General features: G+C 57.4%; 2 protein-coding genes across 2 annotated transcripts; one reads left to right on the forward strand and one right to left on the reverse strand.

Moving 5' to 3' along the window:
• Positions 1-721: 721 nt before the first annotated feature.
• On the reverse strand, positions 722-10,554 carry LOC142024453 (F-box only protein 17-like). The gene is made up of 5 exons (XM_075016470.1): positions 9,546-10,554; positions 8,839-8,950; positions 6,333-6,428; positions 5,238-5,376; positions 722-3,049 (listed from the first exon to the last, which is right to left on the reverse strand). The coding sequence occupies exons 1-5, from the start codon at positions 10,198-10,200 to the stop codon at positions 2,879-2,881; spliced, it is 1,173 nt and encodes a 390-aa protein (XP_074872571.1). The 5' UTR covers positions 10,201-10,554; the 3' UTR covers positions 722-2,878.
• A 332-nt stretch (positions 10,555-10,886) lies between these two features.
• On the forward strand, positions 10,887-22,920 carry ACP7 (acid phosphatase 7, tartrate resistant (putative)). The gene is made up of 14 exons (XM_075016469.1): positions 10,887-11,032; positions 13,225-13,540; positions 14,424-14,624; positions 15,191-15,373; positions 15,751-15,776; positions 16,726-16,823; positions 17,331-17,393; positions 17,792-17,906; positions 17,988-18,101; positions 18,310-18,367; positions 19,419-19,486; positions 19,583-19,654; positions 20,305-20,442; positions 22,016-22,920. The coding sequence occupies exons 2-14, from the start codon at positions 13,429-13,431 to the stop codon at positions 22,079-22,081; spliced, it is 1,314 nt and encodes a 437-aa protein (XP_074872570.1). The 5' UTR covers positions 10,887-11,032; positions 13,225-13,428; the 3' UTR covers positions 22,082-22,920.
• Positions 22,921-23,425: the final 505 nt, after the last annotated feature.

Raw genomic sequence — 23,425 nt, forward strand, 5'->3', positions numbered from 1 at the left:
CCTGGGGAGGGGAGTGTGGTGTAGTGGTTGGAGCAGAGGGCTGGGAGCCAGGACCCCCGGGTGCTGCCCCTGACTGGGGAGGGGAGTTACTGGTTCTATCCCTAGGGCAGAGAAGGGAGTGTGACCCATTGGCTGGAGGGGAAAGTGGGGGGAGGGAGCCCCAGCTCTGCATTCTGTCCGCAGTCCTGCTCTGTGAGCATCAGGACCTGTCCCGTTCCCTACTCCCACCTGGAGCTTGCCCTGCTGGGGCACTGGTTCGGCCACAGGCTGGGCTGCGCCGGGCTTTTGGAGCCAGGGGCCACTTGCCACATCTGGCCCCCCACAATCCGGGGCAAGCCAGAAGGCCCCCAGCACTGATTACACCTGTCATTGTCCTGGGAGCACGGTCTCTCTTCAGAGCCGCCTCAGGCTCCCACATACCCTGAGCCTTGTGCCCCCTCGCCAAGTATGACCAGGCTGCTGGAGCTCACTGCTCTGAGCAACAGCATCTGTTCCTGCAGCTTCATGGTGGATTGCCAACTGGCCATGTGTTGCTATTGGAAGGTCCCATCCTGTCCCCTGCCTCTTGCTGCTTAGGAGGCACAGCCAGCTGCCCTTTCTAGCCATGTGCAACATGTGGGATTTAACCTCCACATTGCACTTTTTTCATTACCATCACCACAAACTGCTAAAACCAACCGCTTCTTCTGATGTAGAAATTCAGACAGGATCGTTGTTTGGCTAACAGAAGCACTTTTTATTTAACATGGCCACAGAAGAAAAGGCAAGGGGCGACCAGTTCTCAACAAAAACAAAGTACAGACTTCCTTATATACCCCATATAACAATCGTTCCATTAACGGTTACATTGATATGGAAACCCAAATCTTCTGGCTCAAACCAGTCTTGCAGTTACTTTCTCGTGCTGAGCTAAGCGCATCATTCTCAGGCTGCTTCCTGATACGCTTTCTTCCAAGGCCGCATTATTTTTCTCACTCTGCCTTCACCACCTCTCTTTTCCAAACCCACCCCCTTTCCCTGTCCTGGCATGTATAGTCACCTTGCAGTATTTTTCCATTCCTCATCACTTCCTGCTCTCTCTCAGCTGTGCCTGCTCCCCATATTTCTTCTCATTAAAAGGAAGTGGGTCTTCTTGAGAAGCTAGACAGCCAGCTTGGACCTATTTCATTGTCAAGCCAGCTGAACTGTGAAAGCAGCCACACCACACAATGTTTAGAAAACTACTTTATTCTTTATTAGCCAGCCTGCAGCTGGCTGTAGCCAATTCTGAGATTCTGTTTCAGCACAGAGCTCCAGGAACCTGACCAGCTAATACATTCACTGATCCCTCTTCTTGTGGGAGGGAAGAGACCAGCTCTCCACATCCATGCCCTTTTATTGACAAAGCAACGTAGGCAAACAGGAAACCGGTGAACTGGCTTGGTAACCCACCTACTAAGGATTTCAGGCCAGGGAGTCATTTTAAACAATAACACCCTTGCCTAAAGGGCACCATCCATCTCAGCTCAGAGGAAAGGGGCTGGGAGTTGCTCAGTGCTAGCACTGAGCAGCCACCAGGGTTCCCTTCTTGTTCTCTCTGGTGTACAACAGTCCTAAGTGCACTGGAGTCAGTGGGTCTCATTCTTCACTTGCTCACTTAAGCTGTAAGAGAATCAATCTCCGACTCAAAGGGGGACAGAACTAGGGCTTTTTGGAGACATGTAAATTAGACCATGCCAGATCCCCAAGCATCAGTCCACAGTCAAGAGGACGGGGTCCCCCACTGGCATAAAATAGCCTAGACATCAGTGGCAGGACATTGGTTTATACCAGCACATATTGTGGCCTGTTTGTACTCGTGAGGCTAAGACCCATCCTGATGAATGGAAATAGGATCAGCTGATCCCTTGAAGGCTAGAACTGGCCCATGTGACAGAAGTCAGATCCCAGTCTCTTTGGAAAGGTCTATCCCTTTAACCCCTCCAGGGAGGGGGTTCTCCAGTTCAGCTCATAACCTCTACCCAGGCCATGATCAAAGGTTACTACAGAAGCGACCTTGCCTTGACCCCCATAACTGAACCAAAACAGTGCTAGGTCCCTATTCTGGTTTCTTGTAGGCTCCTGGGACTCTGGAGTTACTCCACTGGAGTTTGTCCAGTTTTACACACCTCTCAGTGACGCCAAACTCTTGCCCTTATGTCGGGTGGCTACAATGCCCACTGGCGTGGCCAGGATCTGAGAGCGCTGAGACCAGCCCTAAAGGTTCCACTCGCTATAAACTCCCTGTGAACAATCAACTAGCTGTTCTTTGTGTTTGTCTCAGGGCTGCCTCCCAGGGTATTCCAGCAAGCACCACACTGCCCATAGCTGGCAGGAGCTGCATTTCTAACCCCGCTTCCCCAGAACCATGTCATCTAATTCACCCGAGGGGCTCACCTGCCTGGGAATCTGGATTTATATCAGACAGGCAGCACCACAAGTACCAGTGGGCAAGAAACCCCTCTTAACTCTAACAGAACATACAGAAAGCTCCTAACCCACCTTTTTGCCACTTCTTAAGGGAAACACAGCAGAGAAACTCAGAAAATCCCTTGTCTTGGGGATCAGCAGACCATACCCACTCCATGGAAGTGTCGCTCTTTTTAACCCTTTCATGCTCTGACAACAGCCTGAAAGCCTGCTATGCACTGGCACAAGCTCGGCTGTTTCCATCTTGAAAGACTTGTTGTTTCTGCCAGGCAGGTTTACGCCGACCAAAATCCGCCCCTAGGCAGCTAAAGATTGCCCAATGCACTCTCTTGTCTTGCCTGGGACAAGGCTAAGCAAAATCTATAGGCCAAGAAAGCTCATCAGGCGATGGGGCGTGTCTACTGGAAGGAGACGGATCCCTCTGACGTGGTCAGGACAACTCAGGGTGAGCAGCTTCCCGTTCTCTGCAGAGCTTCACCATGACTGTGGAGTTGGTGATTCGGGCGCCATAGTGTCCTGCCCAGAACTGAGTGTCCTTTCCTTTGTGGAAGAAATGCACATACCGCACTCCAGGGCCATAATGCCTGAAACTGTGGGACACCTGGGAGGGAAAGAAAGGATATGCAAAATGATGTCAGAACCATAGGGCCGATGCATTTCCCTGGGGGCCTTTGACCTCTGCTTTGCACCAAGATCTTTGCTGCACCCACTACTCCCCAGCACCTCCTGCAGGCTTCTGAACAGATGACCTGTGACAGGCATGAAGAGGAGAAGGATGGGCTACCTAAGTGCCTGGTAAAGATAACTTGCAGGGCAGAGCATGGGCAGAACTTAATAGCTACTGTGCAGAGGAATGGTGGATGGAGAACAAGCCCCCCCGCCACTTGCTGACCATTTGGGGCACACAAATCACATGATCTGCACTCTGTTCCCAGTCCTCCCCCTCCCTCCCAGTGCTGGAACGTGCGAATCAGCTGCTCGCGGTGTTCCAGCTGTGGGAGGGAGGGGCAGGAGTGCAGACAGAGCAACTCACCATATTCCACAAGGACTGTGAGGGCGGAGAAGGAGCAGGGAACTACGGGGCTCTGGTGCCTGAGGGGAGCATGGGGGGCGGGGGGGTGGTGTCCATGGGGCCGTAAGTGGAACCTCAGTGGGCCGTGGGCTGCTGCAGCCCACTGAGGGGAAGGAAGGCCACTCACTCCTCGCAACATTGAAGCGCCCCCAGTGTGCTGCTGGAGCAGTTTAAGCGTAGCCTGAGCAGCGTTTGGCAAGACCCAGGGGTGGCGTTTACTTGCTGGGTGGCACTGGGAAGAGAACCACCCTCCCTCTGTTCTCAAGGGTCTCTCTTTCAACTTGATTTCATCCCTCTTCTCAACCTGCGTGGTAAGATTCTGTGGGTGGGGGTTGTCACACTGCAGCCGAGAGCCACTGCTGAGTTGGCTTGTGTGATGAAATGGGGGGTGTTGTGGTGATTTCAGTGGGACTCGGTGTCCCTGGCTGCCAACGGTTTAATGAGGTGAGGGAAGAGGGAGTTTGTTCTTGGAAGGACCAGCATAGAACTGGGCACCTGATGACCCAAGTGACTGGCAGACCCAGTTCAGGCGGCACAGCCGGTTCTGGCCAGTGGAAGGATAACAGGCTGCAGAGAGAGGACCCTGGTGAGCTGTGCAGCTGGTTCCAGCCTGGCAGGACCAAAGGAGGGATAAGATGAGAGGCAGAGAAGAGAGGGGACCAGGTAATCCTGGTTACTTGGACAAAGCCCAAGGGAGGAGCTGCTGGAGAGGGATATCAGAGGTTCAGCTGGAAGGAAGGGGTTTCCAGACTGGGCAGAGAAAGATCAGACAGAGCCCACTGGATGGAGGGGAGACTCAAAGGTGTTATGTTGAGGGAGGTCAGAACCTACAGGCCCTGAGAGTGCATATGCTGTGTTCAACGCTCAGTAAACAGTCCTGTTTCATGCTGACTGAGGGTCACTCTGGTCTGGGGAACACGGCTGTACTATTCTCTGTGGGGGTGGAGACCGCGGGGGTAAGAGTGAGGGGACTCCCTGAGGGAGCCCACAGCAGAGACAGGCGTGTTGAAGGCTCAGAGGAATGCAGTCCCAAGAGCCAGAGGGGGCTAACTCCCAAGAAAAGCATGGACCCCCCCGGCGCCCCAAGAAGGGGCTGTCACACTGAAGGGGGCTCCCCCCGGCGACCATACTGCCCGAGCATGGGCATGACCTGTGAGTCTGTGACAGCCTGAAGTGAAGGTAACAGGTCCAAGCTGGGCGAGCACTTTTTTTGGTTTGGAATTCACAGGTTTTAAGTCTCGGCACTTTTTTGTTTATTTTCAACATTCAACATTCTGCAAGTCTCTGAGGGGACACTGTATTAGTCTGTATCCGCAAAAACAATGAGAAGTCCTGTGACACCTTATAGGCTAACAGATATTTTGGAGCATAAGCTTCCGTGGGCAAAGACCCGCTTTGTCAACACGCATGGAGTGGAGATGCCAGAGGCAGCTCTTAAATATACAGGCTTCCTCGGGTAGTTGCATCAAATCCTTCTCCTTGGGAGCTCTCCCTCTGGCAGCTCACTACTAGTTAACAATTAATTCCCACCTCTTTTCAGCCCTCAATCTCAAAGCACCGTGCAGTGCAGCTTTATATCCTTACCCTCCTTTCACAGGGAAACTGACGCACAGAAAGGGGATGCAACTTGCTCAAAGTCAACCCAACGGCTGAGCCGGTTCTAGAACTCAGGTGGGCCCTTAATGAACCCAGAGCGCTGGCAAAGGAGCAGGCTCACCTGGTGATACTGCATGTTGCTCCCAGACAACAGTGGCTCAGGGCTGGTCTTGAACTCAGCGATTTTAGTCCTTCGGTTTGCAGCTAGGAGCTTGACGCAGATGTGGTATATGCAGCCACAGTCACACCGGGCTCCCCACCTGCAGGAGAGGAGCAGACACTGGGGAACAAGGAGTCTCAGGCGGCCGACGGAGGGAGATGGGACATGGCTCCTACCACAGGAATCCAGGGAACACACAGAGTCGAATCCAACACATTAGCACCATTGACTTTTTGGTTCCCAGTCAGGGGATTGTGCTGGCATCTTCCAAGCACTTTAACATCCTTTCCCTCTGGTGTCATCTAACCCAGCATCTTTAGGGAAACTCATCTACTATCTTAGCTAGCAAAGTCCAAAAATAGATGAGACCTTCTCATTGATGCGTTTCACGCAAGCCCCTGACCGACGCATGGGCAGGAGAAATTCTCCTCAACATCCAGCCCTTCTCACGCCTTGAATTTAGGTCCAAGAGGGCTCCCAACTCACATGTCTGGGTCCTCTGAGGGGACTTCCAGTAGGAAAAAAAAAAAAAGAGAACCCCATAGACCAGGCAAGGTTCAGGCTTGGTATTTTAAGAGCTACCCGCCCCGTCAAGCCTTTGATTTTGGGGAACAAATGGTCTCTCTCACCAAAAATAAAGGAAATGGCAAAGGTCTCGTTTTAGGCATCAGAAACAAAGACACAAACCCACGTCTTTCTGCAGCTCACCATTAAGGCCATATGTGCAAGGGCAGGGGATCGGCAACCCCTGCCAGACGTGCCACAGCACCCGAGGCGGCAGCTCAGCCCCATCCCACAGCTCCCACGGAGCTGGGAACTTGCTCAAAGCCTGTGGATTAACAAAAACCAGCTAATGCTACCCAATGCCACCTGCAAGGGAAAGTGCTGCATCTTCATTTATTGATTAATGAAGCTGCTGTGAGTCGGACCCTTAGTGACTTTAAAAAGTATCACCGGCACTGGGAGCATATATAGAGGTCAGAAGGTCAACTGTCAGCACTTTGCTCTCCAAAGGTTGCTGGACCCCAGTGCTAGGGAGAGGAGGGTGAAACTTACCAGTCGGAGATGTAGATTTCTGGTTGGTGGGTGTCCAGGAGTTCTGCCCACAACCCCTCCTGTAGAAGATCTACGAGCTGCGATTTCGCACACCAGCTAAGGAGGGGAAAAGAAACCCTAATAAGGGTACATCTATGATTCCTTTAGGGTTGATCTTCCGGGGTTTGATTTAGCATGCCTAATGTGGACGTGCTAAACCAAACTATTGGGGCTCTGCAGTTGATCCTGGCACTCCTCACGGTTATGAGGAGTAAGGGAGGTTGACAGGTGAGATTTTCCTGTCAACCTCCTGCTGTGTGGATGACAAGGGGGCAGGGGGAAGGAATCAATCTACAATACATCACTTCCAGCAACTGTTGTAGTTGGAATTGCGTATATTAAACCGACTTTTCAGCATCATGTAGACGTGGTGGAGATAAGCAACAGCACCTACTGGAGATCAAGTCCACACTGCACTGTATGCAGCACAGATCCTGTGCGTGCTGAGGGCAAAAAAAGGGTTGAGCAGACAAATGTTAAAATCCTCCTGTAGATACAGCAGTTGTGGTTTAATGTGTTGGCAGGTTGTGAGGAGCTCTAGAAAGAGACAGTCGCTGCCGCAAACAAGCTACGATGCAGACAGGGGGCAAGGGGTAGGAAGTGAAATTGAGGCACAGGGGAAGTGGATTGTTCCTGCTCACACAGCAGAGCCCAGAAAAAAAGTCAGATGTTTGGTGTCTGAATGTTCGCTGAGCTTCCCAGGTTGCAAACATTTCATTACCAATCGAGGTAACATCATCAGTGCACAGTAAATTCAAGGAGAAGTCCTCCAGAACAGGTCTTTAGATAGTCTTTTTGCATGGCCCTCGCCAATGATTGATTTTTAATTAGTTACTCATGGCTTTGATCAACTGACCAATCATCATTGACCATGTTCTCATTAGTTGTTCTTTTCCTATTATCCCTCAATCTCATGGGTTCAAACACTGGGTCTAAATCAACCTGCCAGTTAACTGAGTCATTTCCAGGAAACCACGCCTCCAGAAACTCCCTTCCTTGCCTAGATCCTGTTTGTCCTATAACTTTCACAGGTGCAACACTATAGGTCTTGTCTTGTCAACACAGGAGCATCAATCCAGATCACCAGAGGCCCGGCTCCTCCCTCTCCCACCTCTAGCTCACTTGGCCAGTGAATTAAGAGGGAAGAAGCTGGTAACAAGAAGACAGTGTGTTTGTGTGTGTGGATATGAGTACATGGGTGTAATATATCACAGTGTTTCTTAAACTTTTTGAGACCACGGAACACCAAACAATATATTTTATGTGGAACACCCATGAAAATTTTCAAGAAAACCAAAGACAAACAGCAACGTATACATCAAATAAAAAAAATGAATCAGTTTATCAGAACAATGAAGAAGTAACATTGTATCTAGTTTTAATAACAGAAAATATTGACCATCTGAGTGGGATATCAAAAAAGTGTCAGGCGCTTGCGTCCCCCCTGCGAGTTGTTCATGGACCACCCATGTTCCGTGGAACATCGTTTAAGAAACACTGGTTTATCACATGCATGTGATACAGCATTGACAGATTTATGCATATTACCAATAAATTAGGTGTTTTGTCTTATCCCCCCTGAAAAAGATCCTGCACAATTCTTTTGGGTAGAACACAGCTCTCTTCGCAGCACCACTCCGACAGATCTGTGCTGTAGCCCTAGCCTAAATCCAGAGCTATTCTGGATTTATGGGTGCGTATCTATTTTTGGTACCAGGTGCAGAGCAGACTGAGTCATGGCAGGTCTGGGTCTCATTTATATGGATGGATTCAGTGTGACTCTGGATTCTTATGTGCAAAGAACCTGTGCAGGAGAACGTTTGAAGTGGCAAAGCCGTTGCACAGGGGCAGTTCCACTCTCTCAACCTCAGAAGCCTGGTTCCAGTGGTATCAAAAGGCATCACGCCTGGGACTTCCTAGGCTGAAGTGGATGGCCGTGCCGTCTTTTGTGCCTTGTCATGCCCTTCGCTCTCCACAGAGCGTTGCAGAACCGCCTTCTTGGTCATTGGATCTTGCTGTTGATCTCATCCGCCCAGTCTGCCAGGGCCGACTTTGCATGCTGGGATAGGCAGCTTCTTGAAGCCACAGGTGAGAGCTGGGTGCCAGGTGGGGACCAAAGGTGCAAGAACTGCCCCTGAAGAGATACAAGTCCCCACACCAGAGGTGCTACCCCTCCCTGGACACCCCATGCACCCCTTAAAAGGGGTACCTCTGCCCCACAAAGCTTACAGTCCAAGCTTAAACCCTTTTGCAGCAGTGCTTCCTTTACATAGATCCATATCTGTCGACCTCATAGAGCTGGAAAGGACCCGAAGTCCAATTCTGTGCACTCACAGCAGGACCTAGTCTGGATTCTTAGGGTCACATGCAAGAGCAGGGCCAGACTGGCCTTTGAAGAACGGGGTAACCCTCAGCGACACATGGGAACTGGGGGGGGCACACGGGAAGACAGAGGGGAGACACTCACTGAAAGGATGAGACAAAGCAGGTCTGGGCTGGAGCCCCCTCGACATGACAACGGTTCTCTTCCACCTGCCAGCCATGGCCCCCGTGCTGCACCTCCCAGTGAGTGAACTGATCTGTGGGAAGAGGACGGGTGAGAGAAGGAGGGCGCGAGGCGGGAGCTGGTTTGATGAGGCAGGGCACCGTTCCCAGGGGAGGAGAGGGGGAGTGTGGAGTTTGAAAATAAACAGGAAGAGGAGTAAATAGCTGGGCCGGGGCAGGCAAGGAAGGGGGATCCCCCCTTTGCGGAGACCCCTCCTCCCCCCATGCCGGATCTCCAGGTACCTTTCGGCCCCAGTGCCCTGCCATCACCCCCTCCCCCACCAGTGTGACCTTCCTCCCACACTCAGGTGCTCTTGCACTCCACTGCCTGCCCCTCCCCGTGGTACCCCCTGCTCCAATGCCCGCTCACTATTCCCCGGGTGGGGCAGCCAGCACCGGCCACTGGGGGAGACTAGACTAGCCACAGGTATGACCTAGTGGGGTCACGCCCCGATCCTGCCGTGGCCTCCCCTCAGCCCCCATCCCTTCCCACAGCCCGACCTCCCAGGCCCCCCACTCCAGACCCCCATAGCCCCTCCCACAGCCCGGCCTTCCCCCCCCCGCGCCCCAGACTCCCATAACCCCTCTCACAGCCCGCCCCCCCGCAGCCTCTCCCCGGCGGGTCCCCACCCGCGCCGCAGGGGTTGCGGATCAGGTTGCGGCCGAAGGGCTGCAGCAGGCACACGCGGCTCCAGCGCGGCGGGATGCAGAAGCGGGCGGCCTCCAGGGCGAGCCGCACGCGGGGCAGCCGCTCGCCCTGCAGCCGCCACACCGTGGGGCCGTCGATGAGGTCCCGCCAGCGGCGGCACACCAGGCGGCAGCGGGTCACCAGGGCGCGGGCCGGGACCCAGCTCAGGATCTGGGCCAGCAGCTCCTCGGGCAGCAGATCCAGCTCCAGGTCCAAGTCCAGGTCCAGCAGGAGGCGGCGCCGCACCCGTCTGGGCATCCGCACCCAGGGCTCCAGCTCCGCCGGCAGCGGGTCCGGGGAGACGCGGAGCCGCCTCCGGACCCCCAGCTCCGCGGGCAGTGGGTCCCGGTCCGGGTCCGGGTCTAGTTCCAAGTCCAGTTCCAGGTCCAGGGAGACGCGGGGCCGCCTCCCTCTCTGCACCAGCACCAGGGGGTCCCGCTCCGCGACCAGCGCCAAACACCGTATATGGGCCACCAGCTCCTCGGACGGCGGGGGAGGGGGGGCCGGGGCCTGCCTTTGGCCCATGCCGCGCCCGGCGCCTGCAGGCCGAGTCCCAGCAGCCACGCGGAAGCTGTTCGTCTTAGCTGCGCAAATCATCCCCGGCCCGGCCTCGGAGCCGGCCCTCTGGAGCGGGATTATCTGCACAGGCGCCTGCCCGCGCTCCGGATTCTCAGCCCGCCCCGCGTTCACACGGGCGCACCGGATTCGCCCCTCGCACCCCGCTCGGGCTTCTCCGCTCGCCCAGCTGGAGGGTGTGTGTGACCCCGGCTCTGATCCCCGGCCGGGGGAGCTGGCACTGCCCCGGCCCGCCCTGTCCCTGGTGCGCCTCCCCCTCTACGTCCTGCTCCGGGCTCTCCATTCGCTTCCCGGCCCCCCTCCCTCTGCAGTGCGCTCCTACCCGGGCCCCCTTCCCCGGGGGCCGCTTGCATTGCCCCCAGGAGCAACCCCCCCTGCTCTAACCACTGCTCGCTTTGCAGCCGTGTAAACGAGCGCGTGGGGGGGGCAGAATTCGGTGCTCGCCCTGCACCGGTGTAAACGGGGCGGGGGGAGAATCCGGCGCTCGCTTTGCACCCCTGTAAACGAGTAGGAGGGAGCGAGCTGGGGACAAAGCCTCCCCCGGAGTGGACGCTCCGATCCCCTCCCCGCGCTGGAAGCAGAATCCAGGAATCCTGGTTCTCCCTTTCCCGGCTCAGCCCGGGCTACCCGCCCCGGCCCCGGCAGCTGGCCGGACTGCTAACAGCTCTGCGCTTCCTGCGGGCTGAGGTCCTTCCGCCTCTCCCAGCGCCTGTCGGTTGTTGTGTGCAGCCAGCAGTAGGCGGGGACAGCCTCCGGCCAGCCTGGTACATGCATCGAGTTGGCCGGCCTCAGCCCCGCGCCTTGGCTCCAGCCGTGCGGGGGAGCTGGCCGTGCAAGGGGGCTGCAGAGCAAGGTAAGGACGGGAGGCAGCCACTGGTTAGAGCGTAGAAGGCAGGGGAAGTGGTTAGAGCAGGGGAGCTGGGTGTCAGGACCCCTTGGTTCCTTCCCTCCCTAGCTCGGGGGAAGGAGGGGAGATCTGATGGTTGCAGAAGCTGGGAGCCCGTATCTCGAGTCCTGGCAGGGAGTGGGGTCTAGTGGCTAGAGAAAAGGGTGGGGAACCAGGATGCCTGTGGTCTATCCCCAGCTCTGGGAAGGAACAGGAGGTGTAATGGTTAGAGGGGAGGAGGGTGCTGGGAGCCAGGACTCCTGGGTTTTTACCACAATGCTGGGAGGGGGTCTCGACAAGGGATACGTTAAGTCAGGGCCCTGCTCTGCCTGTGCCCTACAACTTGCTGGGCTGGGTTCTGTTCCCTGCTGTTTCACAGATTCCTGATGTGGCTTGGGGCAAGTCCCTTCCACCCACCTTGCCTCAGTTTCCATGCCTGCAAAAATGAGGCTAAGGACCCTGGCCCATCTCCCATAGGGCTGGCTGAGAGCAGCCGGGGAAAGACTGACCGTGTCATCAGCACCGAAACTCTGGGTCCAGCAAACAACAGAGTACAGGCATGGGGCGGTGCCCTACCCTGAGTTATCTGCCATCCAGCTGCTGCCCTAGCTGCGTGGGAGTGCCAGAGGGCGAGAAAGCACCCACAGCGAGGCACAGAATTAGGGGGGCCATCTGTCTTGTTTTGGGTGGGTCAGTCCCACATTTCGGGTGCCAGGAAGACGTCCTGATTTATTTTGCGAAACGGGCTAATTGCCCCGTATTCTGCCTTTTTTCCACTGTGTGGGTGGCTCCTGCGCCCAGGTCTGGCTTCTCACAGCTGGGCACGACTGCCACCTGTCTTTCCCTGACTAGGGGAGCCAGGAGCCAGACCCGCGCAGCTCCTGCAGGAGCCAGACTGGTGGTGCAGCTGTCGCTCAGCTTCCCTGGGCTGCGGGAGCCGGGAGCTTTGCTGGCAGGATGGCAGCCCCATTCCTGGCACCCAAAGTCATGGGGCAGTTGAGAGACAGCTGCCCTTCCCCCGCAGACAGGAAGCACCATCCCCCAGCAGGGTGGCACCCCCACAAGGCAGCCACCGCCTCACTCCAGTGGGAGAGTGACCACCTGTCCCATTTTGGCCAGGACGGCGCCATTCCCCCATGTCCCGTATTTGGCTGGGGAGATATGGTCAGTTTACATACAACCCAGGAGTCCTGGCTCCACCCCCACAACCACTACACTCCCCCATCTGTCCAGCACTGGGAGCAGAACCCAGGAGTCCTGATTCACACGCCTCCCACCTGATCTAACCTAGTGATGTGGCCTAAGCACTGTTTGCCCATTCCCCACCCTGTCGTCTTGTGACCTGTTCTGATATTAGGACACTGGCCTCTGGTAACCCAGCAGCTGGTCAGCTCAAACAGGTGTCTCTACCCTGCCCCTCCCATGTGGGATCCATGAGGTGGATTCATCCTTGGATGCTTCTCAAATGGCTGATATCCCAGGCCACCATCCTGGACCTTGCTTGGTTCTCCTGGCATCCTATGACTCCCAGAGCTGGGGCTTTAACCCCCTCCCCCTCATTCAATATGAGCTGGTGAGGGGTTCTGGAAATGATGCTTCTGCTCATCTAATGGCCCTGGCACCTGGGCCCCTGCAGGGAATTTTGGTTGCTGTTCCATAGCCCTGGGCACAGGACCCCCAATCCCTTTCTGCCAGGGCACCATGACCCCTCCCTAGCAGACAGTACCCTGGTGCACCTTTGTGGGGGTGCAGGGGCCTATTTATACAGGTATCCCACAGCTGGTGCAGAAATGCAGCTGCTTCTGGGGTGGGGTATGTCAGATATTTATACAGGGAGCTACCATAAGGGATGTGTTTGTCTCCCGCAGCCAGCTCCCCAGTAACCCTGTTCCTTCCTCCCATCTGGGATAGGGACCTTCAGGGATGGCTGCCTCAGGGCCTCCTCCCAGACCTCTGCATCAGAGCTTCCCCATTATCCTTTCTCAGTGCTACATCGGCCCCTTTCTGAGAACCACCAAGGCTCAGTTCTTTCATATCTCTGTTCCTAGCTCCCACCTCAGACCGCCCCCAAGGCTCAGAACCCGCCCCCCCACCATAATCCTGATCCCAGCCGCCCTAAAATGCAGGCTTAACACTGCACATTTGAACTCTGCCCCCAGGAGCTGCCTGGCCTCCCTGATGACGTGCTGCTCTCTGGCTGTAAAACCTCGAGTCACGCGGCCTCAGACGTGCTGCTCTCTGGCTGTAAAACCTCGAGTCACGCGGCGCCAACTCAGGGCCACAGGAGGAACTGACTCAGTCCTGGGCCAGAGGGACAGGGCTTTCGTTTCCCTGTCCCACCTCACACGGCTGAGAAGAGCAGGATGAGGATGGGGCTGCTCGGCTGGCTCTGCTCCCTCTGCCTGGTGCTCCCCTGGCTGCAGTGCCAGAGCACTGGTGGCTCCCAGCCCCAGCAAGTGCATCTGTCCTACCCAGGTGAGGCTTCCTGGGCCCCATCTCCTGGCTGGGAGACCTGGGGGTGGGTTGGGAGCAGGCTAGTAGGGGAGCCAGCTCCATCGGGCTATTTCTGTTTATTGCACTGGGCTGGGAGTCAGGACTCCAGGGTTCTGACCCCAGTGCTGGGAGGGTAGCAGGGACTAGTGGTTGGAGCAGGGGCACTGGGAGTCAGGACTCCAGGGTCCTGACCCCAGCTCTGGGAAGGGAGAGGAGGATAATGTTTGTGAAGGGCAGGGCGGGAGGGGAGCGGGCTAGGTTCTATTCCTAGCTCTGGGTGGGTTGTGCAGTCTAGTGGGTAGACCGGGGGCGGGCTTTGCGAGTTCAGGACTCCAGGATTCTGTTTCCAGTTCCTGGAGGAGAGTGGCAGCTAGTGGTTAGAGCAGGCTGGGGAGGGTGGCTGAGAACCAGGACTCCTAGGAACCACTCCTAGCTCTGAGCAAAGAATGGTGACTAGTGCTTAGAGGGGGTGGGGATGGAGATGGAGCAGGGGGACTGGGAACTAGGACCTCCAGGGTTCTATTCCCCGTTTGGGCGACAAGCAAGTCCCTTCTCTGCTGTGTGCCTCAGTTTCCCCCTTCAAACACATCTCTGCCTCAGTTCCAGGGCACTGGTGAAATGGGGGAAGGCTGACTTAATTTTCCAGGCAGCTTTGACTCCCTGGAGAGTGGAGTCTGGCTCCAGGACTGACCCTGAGCCCACCCCAGGCCCAGCTTGAGCCAAAGGATGGCGCTAGGGCCAGGGCAGGGGTGTAGGAATGGATGGAGCTGGCCCAAGGAGTTGGCCCTCATAGCAGGGGGAGAGGGTCGGGGCCTGGGGCAGGCCAGAACTCTGTGCACTCACTGGGCTGTTCTAACCCTGGCAGGCAACCCCACTGCCATGACGGTCACCTGGACCACCTTCTCCCCAGCCGGCTCCATCGTGGAGTTTGGCCCGGAGCAGGGTGGGGCCTTCACTGCCTCTGCCAAGGGCCAAGCCAGCCGGTTTGTGGACGGCGGGTTGTTACATCGCAGCATGTTCATCCACCGCGTCACGCTGCAGGGCCTGGTGCCTGGGCAGCGCTACGGTGAGTGTGTGTGTGTGGGAGTGCAACACAGCCACAGCTCCTCTCCTGCCAGCGGGAGGGGCGCCGGCGTGCTGCTGGCACCATCCACCCTGAGCCCGTCCGTTCCCATCGCCAGTAGGAGCCTGACTGTAGAATGTGCGCACAGATCAGCCGTGTGGATGCGTGCACACACGCACGCACGCACACACACACGCGCACACACACGTGCACACACACACACACAGAGAAATGCCCAGTGCCTCCAGTAGGGGGCAGCGCGCGCGCCGCACACACACAGAGAGAGAGAGAGAGAGAGAGCACCAGGCTCAGCGCCTCCAGCAGGGACAGACAGACAGACACAAAGCCAGGCTCAGCGCCTCCAGTAGGGGGTAGCAGGGACACACACACACACACACACACACAGAGCCAGGCTCAGCGCCTCCAGTAGGGGGCAGCAGGGACACACACACACACACACACAGAGCCAGGCTCAGAGCCTCCAGTAGGGGGCAGCAGGAACAGCCCCCCCCCCCGCCCCCCCCACGGCAGGGCAGGCGTCTGAGTCTCTCCCTGCTCTGCCCCGGCAGTGTATCGCTGCGGGAGCCGGCTGGGTTGGAGCCAGCACTACAGCTTCCAGGCTCTGCAGAATGGCACCGACTGGAGCCCGCGTCTCGCTGTCTTCGGCGACATGGGGAACATCAACCCCCAGTCCCTGCCCAGGCTCCAGCGCGACACGGAGCAGGGCCTGTACGACGCGGTGCTGCACGTAGGTCAGTGTCGGGCCTCAGGGCTGGAGGAGGCTCCAGCTTGGGGGACGGGGAATGTCTAGGGGCCGCCAGCTCCGATCCGCTGCCAGGGCGGAGGCCAGGCTGGCTCCAGAGAGCTGGGAATGGGACATGGGGCCTTTCCCCTCTCGGGGGCCACCTGCTCTGTTCCTGGCCACATCAGGAAGGACCAGCCGCCAGCTGGTGTTCCCAGGGATGACCTTGCTGTGTCCGTGTCCAGCTCTTAGGAATTCCACGGGCTCAGGCCAGGACTATCCCCTTAAAAATGAGGGCAACCCCCATTCTGGGTCAGATACCCCCCAGGCCTTCCCCTCCCCCGTGGCAGAGCAGCTGATTGACTAAGATTCTCTTGTCTTTCCCAGGGGATTTTGCCTATGACATGGACCAGGTGAATTCAGTGGCCGTGCTGCCCCCTGCGCCTTCCCTTCTCCAGCTGCATCCTCACATCCCCCAACATCCAGGGGGCTGGCACCACCTGCGGGTGTCTCTGTTGGGAGGGATCCCCCAGGGGAAGGGGCTGAGCTCAGCTGCAAGGGTTTCTAGCAGAGGAGATGTTTATCCCTCCCCCATCTCGCTGCCCCTTCTCGGCATGCAAAACCCTCGTGTATCCCCATGGGGGTTCACAGCCCCTCAGGCGTGTGGGTGCGTGTTCTTTCCCATCCATGCATGCAGTTTCGCCTGTGTGCATCCCTGCCCAGCCTGCATGTGTACTTCTGCCCTTCCAGCAGAACTCGGGTCTCCAGGCCCTGGGCGTGTGGACTGTGTGTTGCCAGTCCGACTTGGGCTGATTCATATGGGGAGGGGCAGTGATTCATATGAGAAGTGGGCGGTGGGCTCCAAACGGAACGCGATCCTGACTCGGTCTGCAGGGCAGACATGCCTGAGGGGTGGAACACAAGGCAGCTCTCTGCCTCCTTCTTGCAGCCGGGCCTCAGTGAGGCTTACGAAGCAGTTTGAATTTTCCCAGTTGGCAAGCTGGGCGTGTGGGTTGGATTCCTGCCCAAGGTGACTTGCCCAGGAGGCTCGTATTATGAGCCCAGGCCTGTGGGAGATTTTAGCTGCTGTGAGATGTGCTGGGTCTGGGTAACCTGAGACGGGAATTGAAACCACAATGCTAGACAGGTTGGCCCCATCCACCCCACCGCATCTGTGCCTTGATGGCCTGTGTGAAAACCCACATGTTGCCTTTGAACATGGAGCCGCCCATCCGTTTCCGTGCACATGGCCATGGGTACGCACAACCCCCAGGCGTGCAGATTCACTCCGAGGGGGCAGCATTCCCCCCCGCTGGGTGCTTGCCCCCTTCCTCGGCTGATGCGACTCTCTCTGGGGTGCAGTTTAACGCCCTGGTAGGAGACGCCTTCATGCGCAAGATCGAGCCTGTCGCTGCCTTGCTGCCGTACATGACGTGCCCAGGGAACCACGAGGAGAAATAGTGAGTGGGGGCGTGTGGATCTTGCATGAGGTATTACGCGCGTGAGAGTTCGCTGGCTCTGCTGGTGCTCTGCCCTCCCCCGCCTCGGTCACCACCCAGCTCTCCCCTTCCCCACCCCACGTGCTGCGGGCAGATCGCCTCCCAACCTCGGCCGCTGGCCTTCTCTGCTGAGCCGGGATCTGTGTGGTCCGGTCTGGAACAGCACCACCGTAGGACATGCACAGGATGTGTCCCTCAGGGGCACAGAGGGGATTTATGGGTCTATAAGGGCTGGATGGGATTGTGGGATGGGGGAACTTGTTGCCCTCAGCCCGTGGTTCGGGAAGGGGAAGAGGCTGGCTGCGTGTCAGAGCTGGAGGCTTGGCACCCTGGGGGCCAGGGTGAGAGGTGCGTTGGGAATCCTTGAGCTGCTGGGCTGGGAATTGGGAAGGGGATGGGGTTCAATCCGTCTCCCCTCCACACCCGAACACACCTGCCGCAGCCCCTAACTGTTCTCTCCTCTCCCAGCAACTTCTCCAACTACCGGGCCCGATTCAGCATGCCTGGAGACACGGAGGGCCTGTGGTACAGGTGAGCACCTGCTCACCACCGGGGCAGCATTCCAGCGAGGGGACAGGCGCCCGGCCCGAAGGCTGGCAGAGGGGCAAGGGGATAAGAACACTAGGGGGAGGATTCTCTGGGTTTTGCTGTACTTGGTTAAAGTTGGGGAGGTGGTTGGAGGGCACCTGGGTTTCACCCCGGCTCTAGGTGAAGAAGTCTAGTGGTTAGAGCGGGGAGTCAGGATTCCTGGGTTCCATCACCAGCCTTGGGAGAAGAGTGGAGTCTAGTGGTTAGAGCAGTGCAGGTGCTAGGTGCTGCGACTCCTGGGTTCTATCCCCAGCCCTGGAAGGGGAGTGGCGTCTGATGCTTAGAGCAGGGAGCGAGGGTGCCAGGACTCCTGGGTTCTATTCTCCTTTTTGACCCCCCAGCTGGGACATCGGCCCCGCCCACATCATCTCCTTCTCCACCGAGGTGTATTTCTTCCTGAAGTATGGCCACCACCTCGTCCAGGAGCAGTACCAGTGGCTGGAGAGAGACTTACAGGTAGCTCTGCCCCAGCTGGGGAGGGGGGGCTCGTTGCTCGGACCCTCTCACTCACGAATTCCCTCTCCCGCTTTATGGCAGGAGGCCACGCGGCCGGATCAGCGCCAGCAGCGCCCGTGGGTCATCACAATGGGGCACCGGCCCATGTATTGCTCCAACAACGACCACGATGACTGCACGGCGCATGAGAGCATTGTGAGTGTGGGGAGGGGAGGGGGGACGGCCTCCAAACGGCCCCCGGCAGGAGACGATGCTCTTGTAGACGGCAGGCAGGGGGTGGCGCGTGGGGACCCATGGACTGATCCAGGGGGTGGACGGAGGAGCAGGGGCGGATTTGCTGGAGGGCGCGGGGCAGTTCACCAGCCGCCTGCCCCCCAATCCTCCTCCTTCTCTTTCCCCTCAGATTCGCCGAGGGCTACCCCAGCACCTGTACGGCCTGGAGGACCTGTTCTATAAATACGGTACCTGCTTCCCCTCTCCTCAGCCTCAGGCACCCCATAGGGGGGCGTCTGGGGAGCTCTGCCCAAAGGGCATGTGCATATACATATCTCACAGAGCTGAAAGAGCCTTAAGAGATCATTGCGTCCAGTCGCCTGCCTTCTCGGCAGGCGCAAGCATCATCCCTGACAGATGTTTTCTTAAAATCTATTTGCTCCAGACCCATAAATGGCCCCCTCAAGGGCTGAGCTCACAGGCCTGGGTTTACAGGGCCAATGCTCAAACCACCGAGCTAGGGAGGTGGATCCCTGAGCGAAGCCCACTGGCTGCTCTGGCTTGGTTCGTGTCTCCTCACGCTCGCAGCATGCCCATCCTGCTTCCACCTCCAGTCAGGCTCACGGCCAGGCTGCAGACTGAGACTCCCAGGGGCTTCTCCATCCCTGCCTGGCCCCAGAGGCTGGCTGGGTGCTGGGGTGATGGGGCAACACAGGGGGAGGTGGGAGAAACTTGCCAGCCTGCGTCCCATGGGAGAACCGGCTAGTAGGAGCACGTGGGGGCAAACAGATTCCTGATCCGTGTGGCTCTGGGGGCTCCTGCCAACCAGGAGGGGCTTTGGAGCCTGTTTCCCTGGGAGTCTCTGTGCTGTGCAGCCCTGGCTTCAGCCCTGCCACCAGCCTAGCGTGGGGGATGAGCCAGCCTGGCTAGGGATACAGCAAGACCCCCGATGTCAAGGTCACACCCCTACACCCACCTACTCTGGTTTTGCCCTAAGCTGCTTTCTCCCTGCAGCCTGTTCCCAGGGATCCTCCCTCCCCCTGACCTCCGCACCTTTCTCAGTTCCGCTCTTATGCCTCCCCCGGGGACAGACAGCCCAAAGGCTTTGGGGTCTCCCACCAACCAGGCTTCCTTCCACCTGGGAATAGGGGCTGCGCCCCCACCTGTTCCCTTAAAGGGCCGGTTCCCCAGCAAAGGGCCCCTGGCAGAGCACGCCGAGGCCTCCAACCCCACCATGGGTCTAGGATCTGAGACTCCAGGGGCTGGAGTCCTAAGCCAGCTCCATCGTCTCTTCCCCAGGTGTTGACTTAGAGCTGTGGGCCCACGAACACTCCTACGAGAGGCTGTGGCCAGTCTACAATTATCAGGTGACTCCCGATCCGGTGGGTTTGCCGGCCTGCCCGGCTGGGGGATAGAGTCTGAGATCTGAGTCTGAAATGACCCCATCTGCCTCCCCGCTGCAGGTCTACAATGGCAGCGCCCAGTCACCTTACACCAACCCCCGGGCACCTGTGCATATCATCAGTGGATCAGCTGTAAGTGACTGCTGGGGCTTGAGCCTGGCCGAGACCAGCCACCACACACCCCCCTCGCACCCCCCTTACAGCCAGTAGGGAAACCTGCCCCAGTTGGCCCTGGCCCAGGGAGTCTCTGCCGGTGGTTAAGGGCTGGATCCTGTTAAGCACCAAACACCTCCCGAGTGGTACTGAGTGCCCTCAGATCCCATGGAAATTCAGGGTGGGCGCTTCCAGGATTGGGACCCAATGGAGAAGCCTGTTAGGGGCGATAGTTTAAGGTCAAGAGGAGGAGACGCGCTGGGCCTGATCCTGGCCTAGGACAATCCCTCTGTGCCGGGGAAGGGCAGGATGGGGCCTCAGCTGCCCAGGGGATGGAGGGGTGGGCGGGGTCCCGGGGAAGATGGAAGGATCAGCAGAGGAGGCGGGAAGCTGGGAAGCTCTTCTTTGACCCCACCTCTCTCTTTGTCCAGGTGGGGAGACTGAGGCACGGGGCAGTGGCTTGCCCCAGGGCACCCACGTTTCCATCCAGTGCTCTAGCTGCTAGGCAGCACAGCCTTGACAGGGGCGGAGGGATTGAAGTGCAGTGGGGATGGGACAGAGGCAGGGAGGGACCACCTAGGGCTGTAGCTCCTCTCCCCAGTGGGCTCTACCCTTGCCTCCTCCCTCAGGGCTGTAAGGAGAGGCTGGACCCCTTCATCCCCCATCCGCGGGAGTGGAGCGCCCTGCGTATCGAGGACTACGGCTACACCCGTCTGCATATCGTCAACCGCAGCCATGTCTGGCTGGAGCAGGTGTCGGACGACCAGGTATGATGCAGCTGGCGAGCGGACCCCCAACCCCCACTGGGGTCCCCCAGTCCAATCCTTGCCTGGGCTAGCTGTGTGTGCCGGACTGACTAGTATTGGAGCCAGCACAGGGGTGTCTGGGCACCGAGTGTTAACCGCTCCCATCCCCCCCGCCATTCTACCTGCTCGACCCCACCCCCCTCACAGGCCTGGCAATAGAACCCAGGAGTCCTAACGTCTAGCCCCCGCCTCTCACCACTAGACTCCACTCCTCTGCCATAGTCAGGGATGGAACCCAGGTGTCCTGACTTCCAGCATCTCTCCACTCTAGCCACCAGACCCCTCTCCCCTCTCAGAGCTGGGGAGAGAACCCAGGTGTCCAGATTCAGAGCTTCCCCCGCTCTAACCACTAGACCCTGCTCCCTTCCCACAGTCAGGGATAGAACCCAGGGGGTCTGATTCCCAGCACCTCTCCACTCTAACGACTACATCCCACTCCCCTCCCAGAACCCAGGAGAGCATCCAGGTGTCCTGGACTCAGAGCTCCCCTGCTCTAACCCCTAGACACCACTCCTTCCCAGAACTGGGGTGAGACCCCAGTAGTCCTGACTACCAGGCAGCACGTCTTCCCCCGCCACTGTACCCACTGGTCCCTGCTACCCTCCCGAGGGCTCCTCCCGGCTCTCAGTTTTATCCACACCGTCACCATCGAGCATCACCAGCTGGACAGCCAGTGGACCTGAAGGGAAACCTTGGGGATGTAGCAGTTGTAAACTCTCTGTCAGCTTAGTGTGGGTAAGGCTGGAGCTGGGCAGCTCGGGGGAAAGACCCAGGAAGCACATGGACTTGTCTAGCTCCACGACAGGGGGAGAACAGGAAGGGGAGGAGGGTCAAGGGGGTTGGGAGCAGGTGCTGCAGGGGGCTGGGCATTTGGCTGCTGCCTTGCGGGAGCTGGGTGGGAAGCCAGGCAGATCCCTGCTGTTTGGGTCCTGCTCTTTCCATGGATTAACGCTGCAAATGGGCCTGAGCCGTGGAATTTGGATTGGAACATCCCTGAGTTCTCCCCCATCCCTCGGCAGAAAGAGCTGACGTCGAGCTCCGCATCTCAAATCACACCCTGGGGTTCTTGATTTCCAGCCTCCCCTGCTCTAATCACCAGTCCCCACTCTCCTCCCTGGATTAGGAGTAAATCCAAACCATTCGGGGCCTGTGTAGCTGCGTTTTGTAAGCAGTGGGTGTTCCCTTCATTAGAAATATGATAATCAACGTCCTTTTCAATCCTTAATCGGTGCTTTGGATGACGAGAACTTGGGGGAAGAGGTTTTGGGATCTCCAGAGTATGGGACTGGTGGAGGGAAAATAGCCCTAGAGATCTAGGGGATTATGGCACATCTTCACCCCGCTGGGGATGTATTGGAATCCCACCGCTGACACCAGTGTGGCCTTTGCCATCCCAATCCGTTTCTCCTGGCCCCATTCCCAACATGCTGCCGTAAACCCACCCTGGCTTCACCATGACGCCCGTCTGGGGGCTGAGTAGTGCGGGAGTGCCCTGGAGCCACTCCTGAAACCAAGTCTTGGTTTGGTCTCCTAGGATGGGAAAGTTGTGGACGGGATCTGGATCATCAAGGAGCTGCACGGCCCAGAAGCTTGGCATTAGCTGGGCAGCAGGCACCCAGCCCTGAGCTGAGCAGAGGGACTGTGTTCCCTGAGAACCCCTGCAGTCCTCCTTAGCAGGCTGGAATTGGAGCTTCATGCGGCACTGCAAACAAGTCCGGTTAAATCCAAAGGCCCTGATGTATGGCACTTAAAGCACACTCCTGTTTCTGTGGCTGGGTCTTTATAACGGTGAATAAGTCCTTTGCTGCAAACTGAGCACTTTATACAGGGAGGTTGTATCTGTGTGTTCCCTGTTTACAGGTGGGGAAACCAAGGCACTGGGCAAGGAAGAAACTTGATCAAACTCTTAGATCTCGTGGGGGGGGTCTTGCTTTCCAGTTTTCCCTGTCTTAATCTCTAGATCCCATTTCCCTCTCAGGCAGGAATGGAACCCAGGAGTCCTGAGGCCTGGCTATCCTACTCTAACCATTACACCCCACTCCCTTTTGAGTCAGGAAAAGAACCCAGGAGTCTTAGCTCACGGTATTCTCTGCTAGCCACTGACCCTTTCTGCCTCTGACAAAAATCCCATCCATCTCAAATGTTCTCCAGACCCCCGGGGCACCTCAGTGGATAAACCAGTCAGTGCTGGAACCTTTCTAGCCCTCAGACTGGGGGTGGGAAGGGGTACCAGTATCGGATAGATGGTTTTCTTTCCTTATCGTTCCTTTCTTCTGTGAGCCGAGTCTCGGTTCCAAGCTTCCGGCCCTGCTGCCAGGCTCTGTAATGCAATAAACTCTACCTGCGCGGAGCTCTTAGCCAGCAGCGGATTCGGCATCGAGCCAGAGTGGCCCCCGTGAAGTCGGCGATCATTCTTTGGGGTCGGGCCTGTGTATGTGGGGTGGGAGTGGGGGGATGGGATGGGGCCCTGCTGTGTTCTTTGTATGGTCCTTGGTGGTGATTTGTGCTACACAAAGGATCTGTTGTACTGAGGCTTGGGAAATTAATTAAACAAATCAACCTCAAAAGGCATGCCAGGTCCATCTGTTTCGGACATCACTTGACTGTTTTGGGGATAGATTTTTTTCCTGGTGTAAGTCAGGAGGTTCCTCAAATCCTTGAGTCATGGAGGGAATTTGGCTCTGTCACTGGTGGGCTGAGCCCTTCCTGCAGCTGATCAGCCACCTGCTAGATGAAGCTATGGGTGGAGAAGCCAGCAGCCTTCCCTGTAAACTGAGCACTTAGCTGGCCACCCAGAAGAGATTAAAATGCTGCCTGGGTGATAAGCAGCCAGCAGCAGGTGTTTTCAGAGGTGGTGCACATCCACACATGCCTTGGTGCACTTAGCAAGATTTATCCTGCACAGGAGGGACTAAATTAGAGAGAACACTGCTGACCAGCAGCT

The sequence above is a fragment of the Carettochelys insculpta genome, chromosome 22 (assembly GCF_033958435.1).
Source record: "Carettochelys insculpta isolate YL-2023 chromosome 22, ASM3395843v1, whole genome shotgun sequence".
In the NCBI taxonomy this organism is placed as follows: Eukaryota; Metazoa; Chordata; order Testudines; family Carettochelyidae; genus Carettochelys; species Carettochelys insculpta.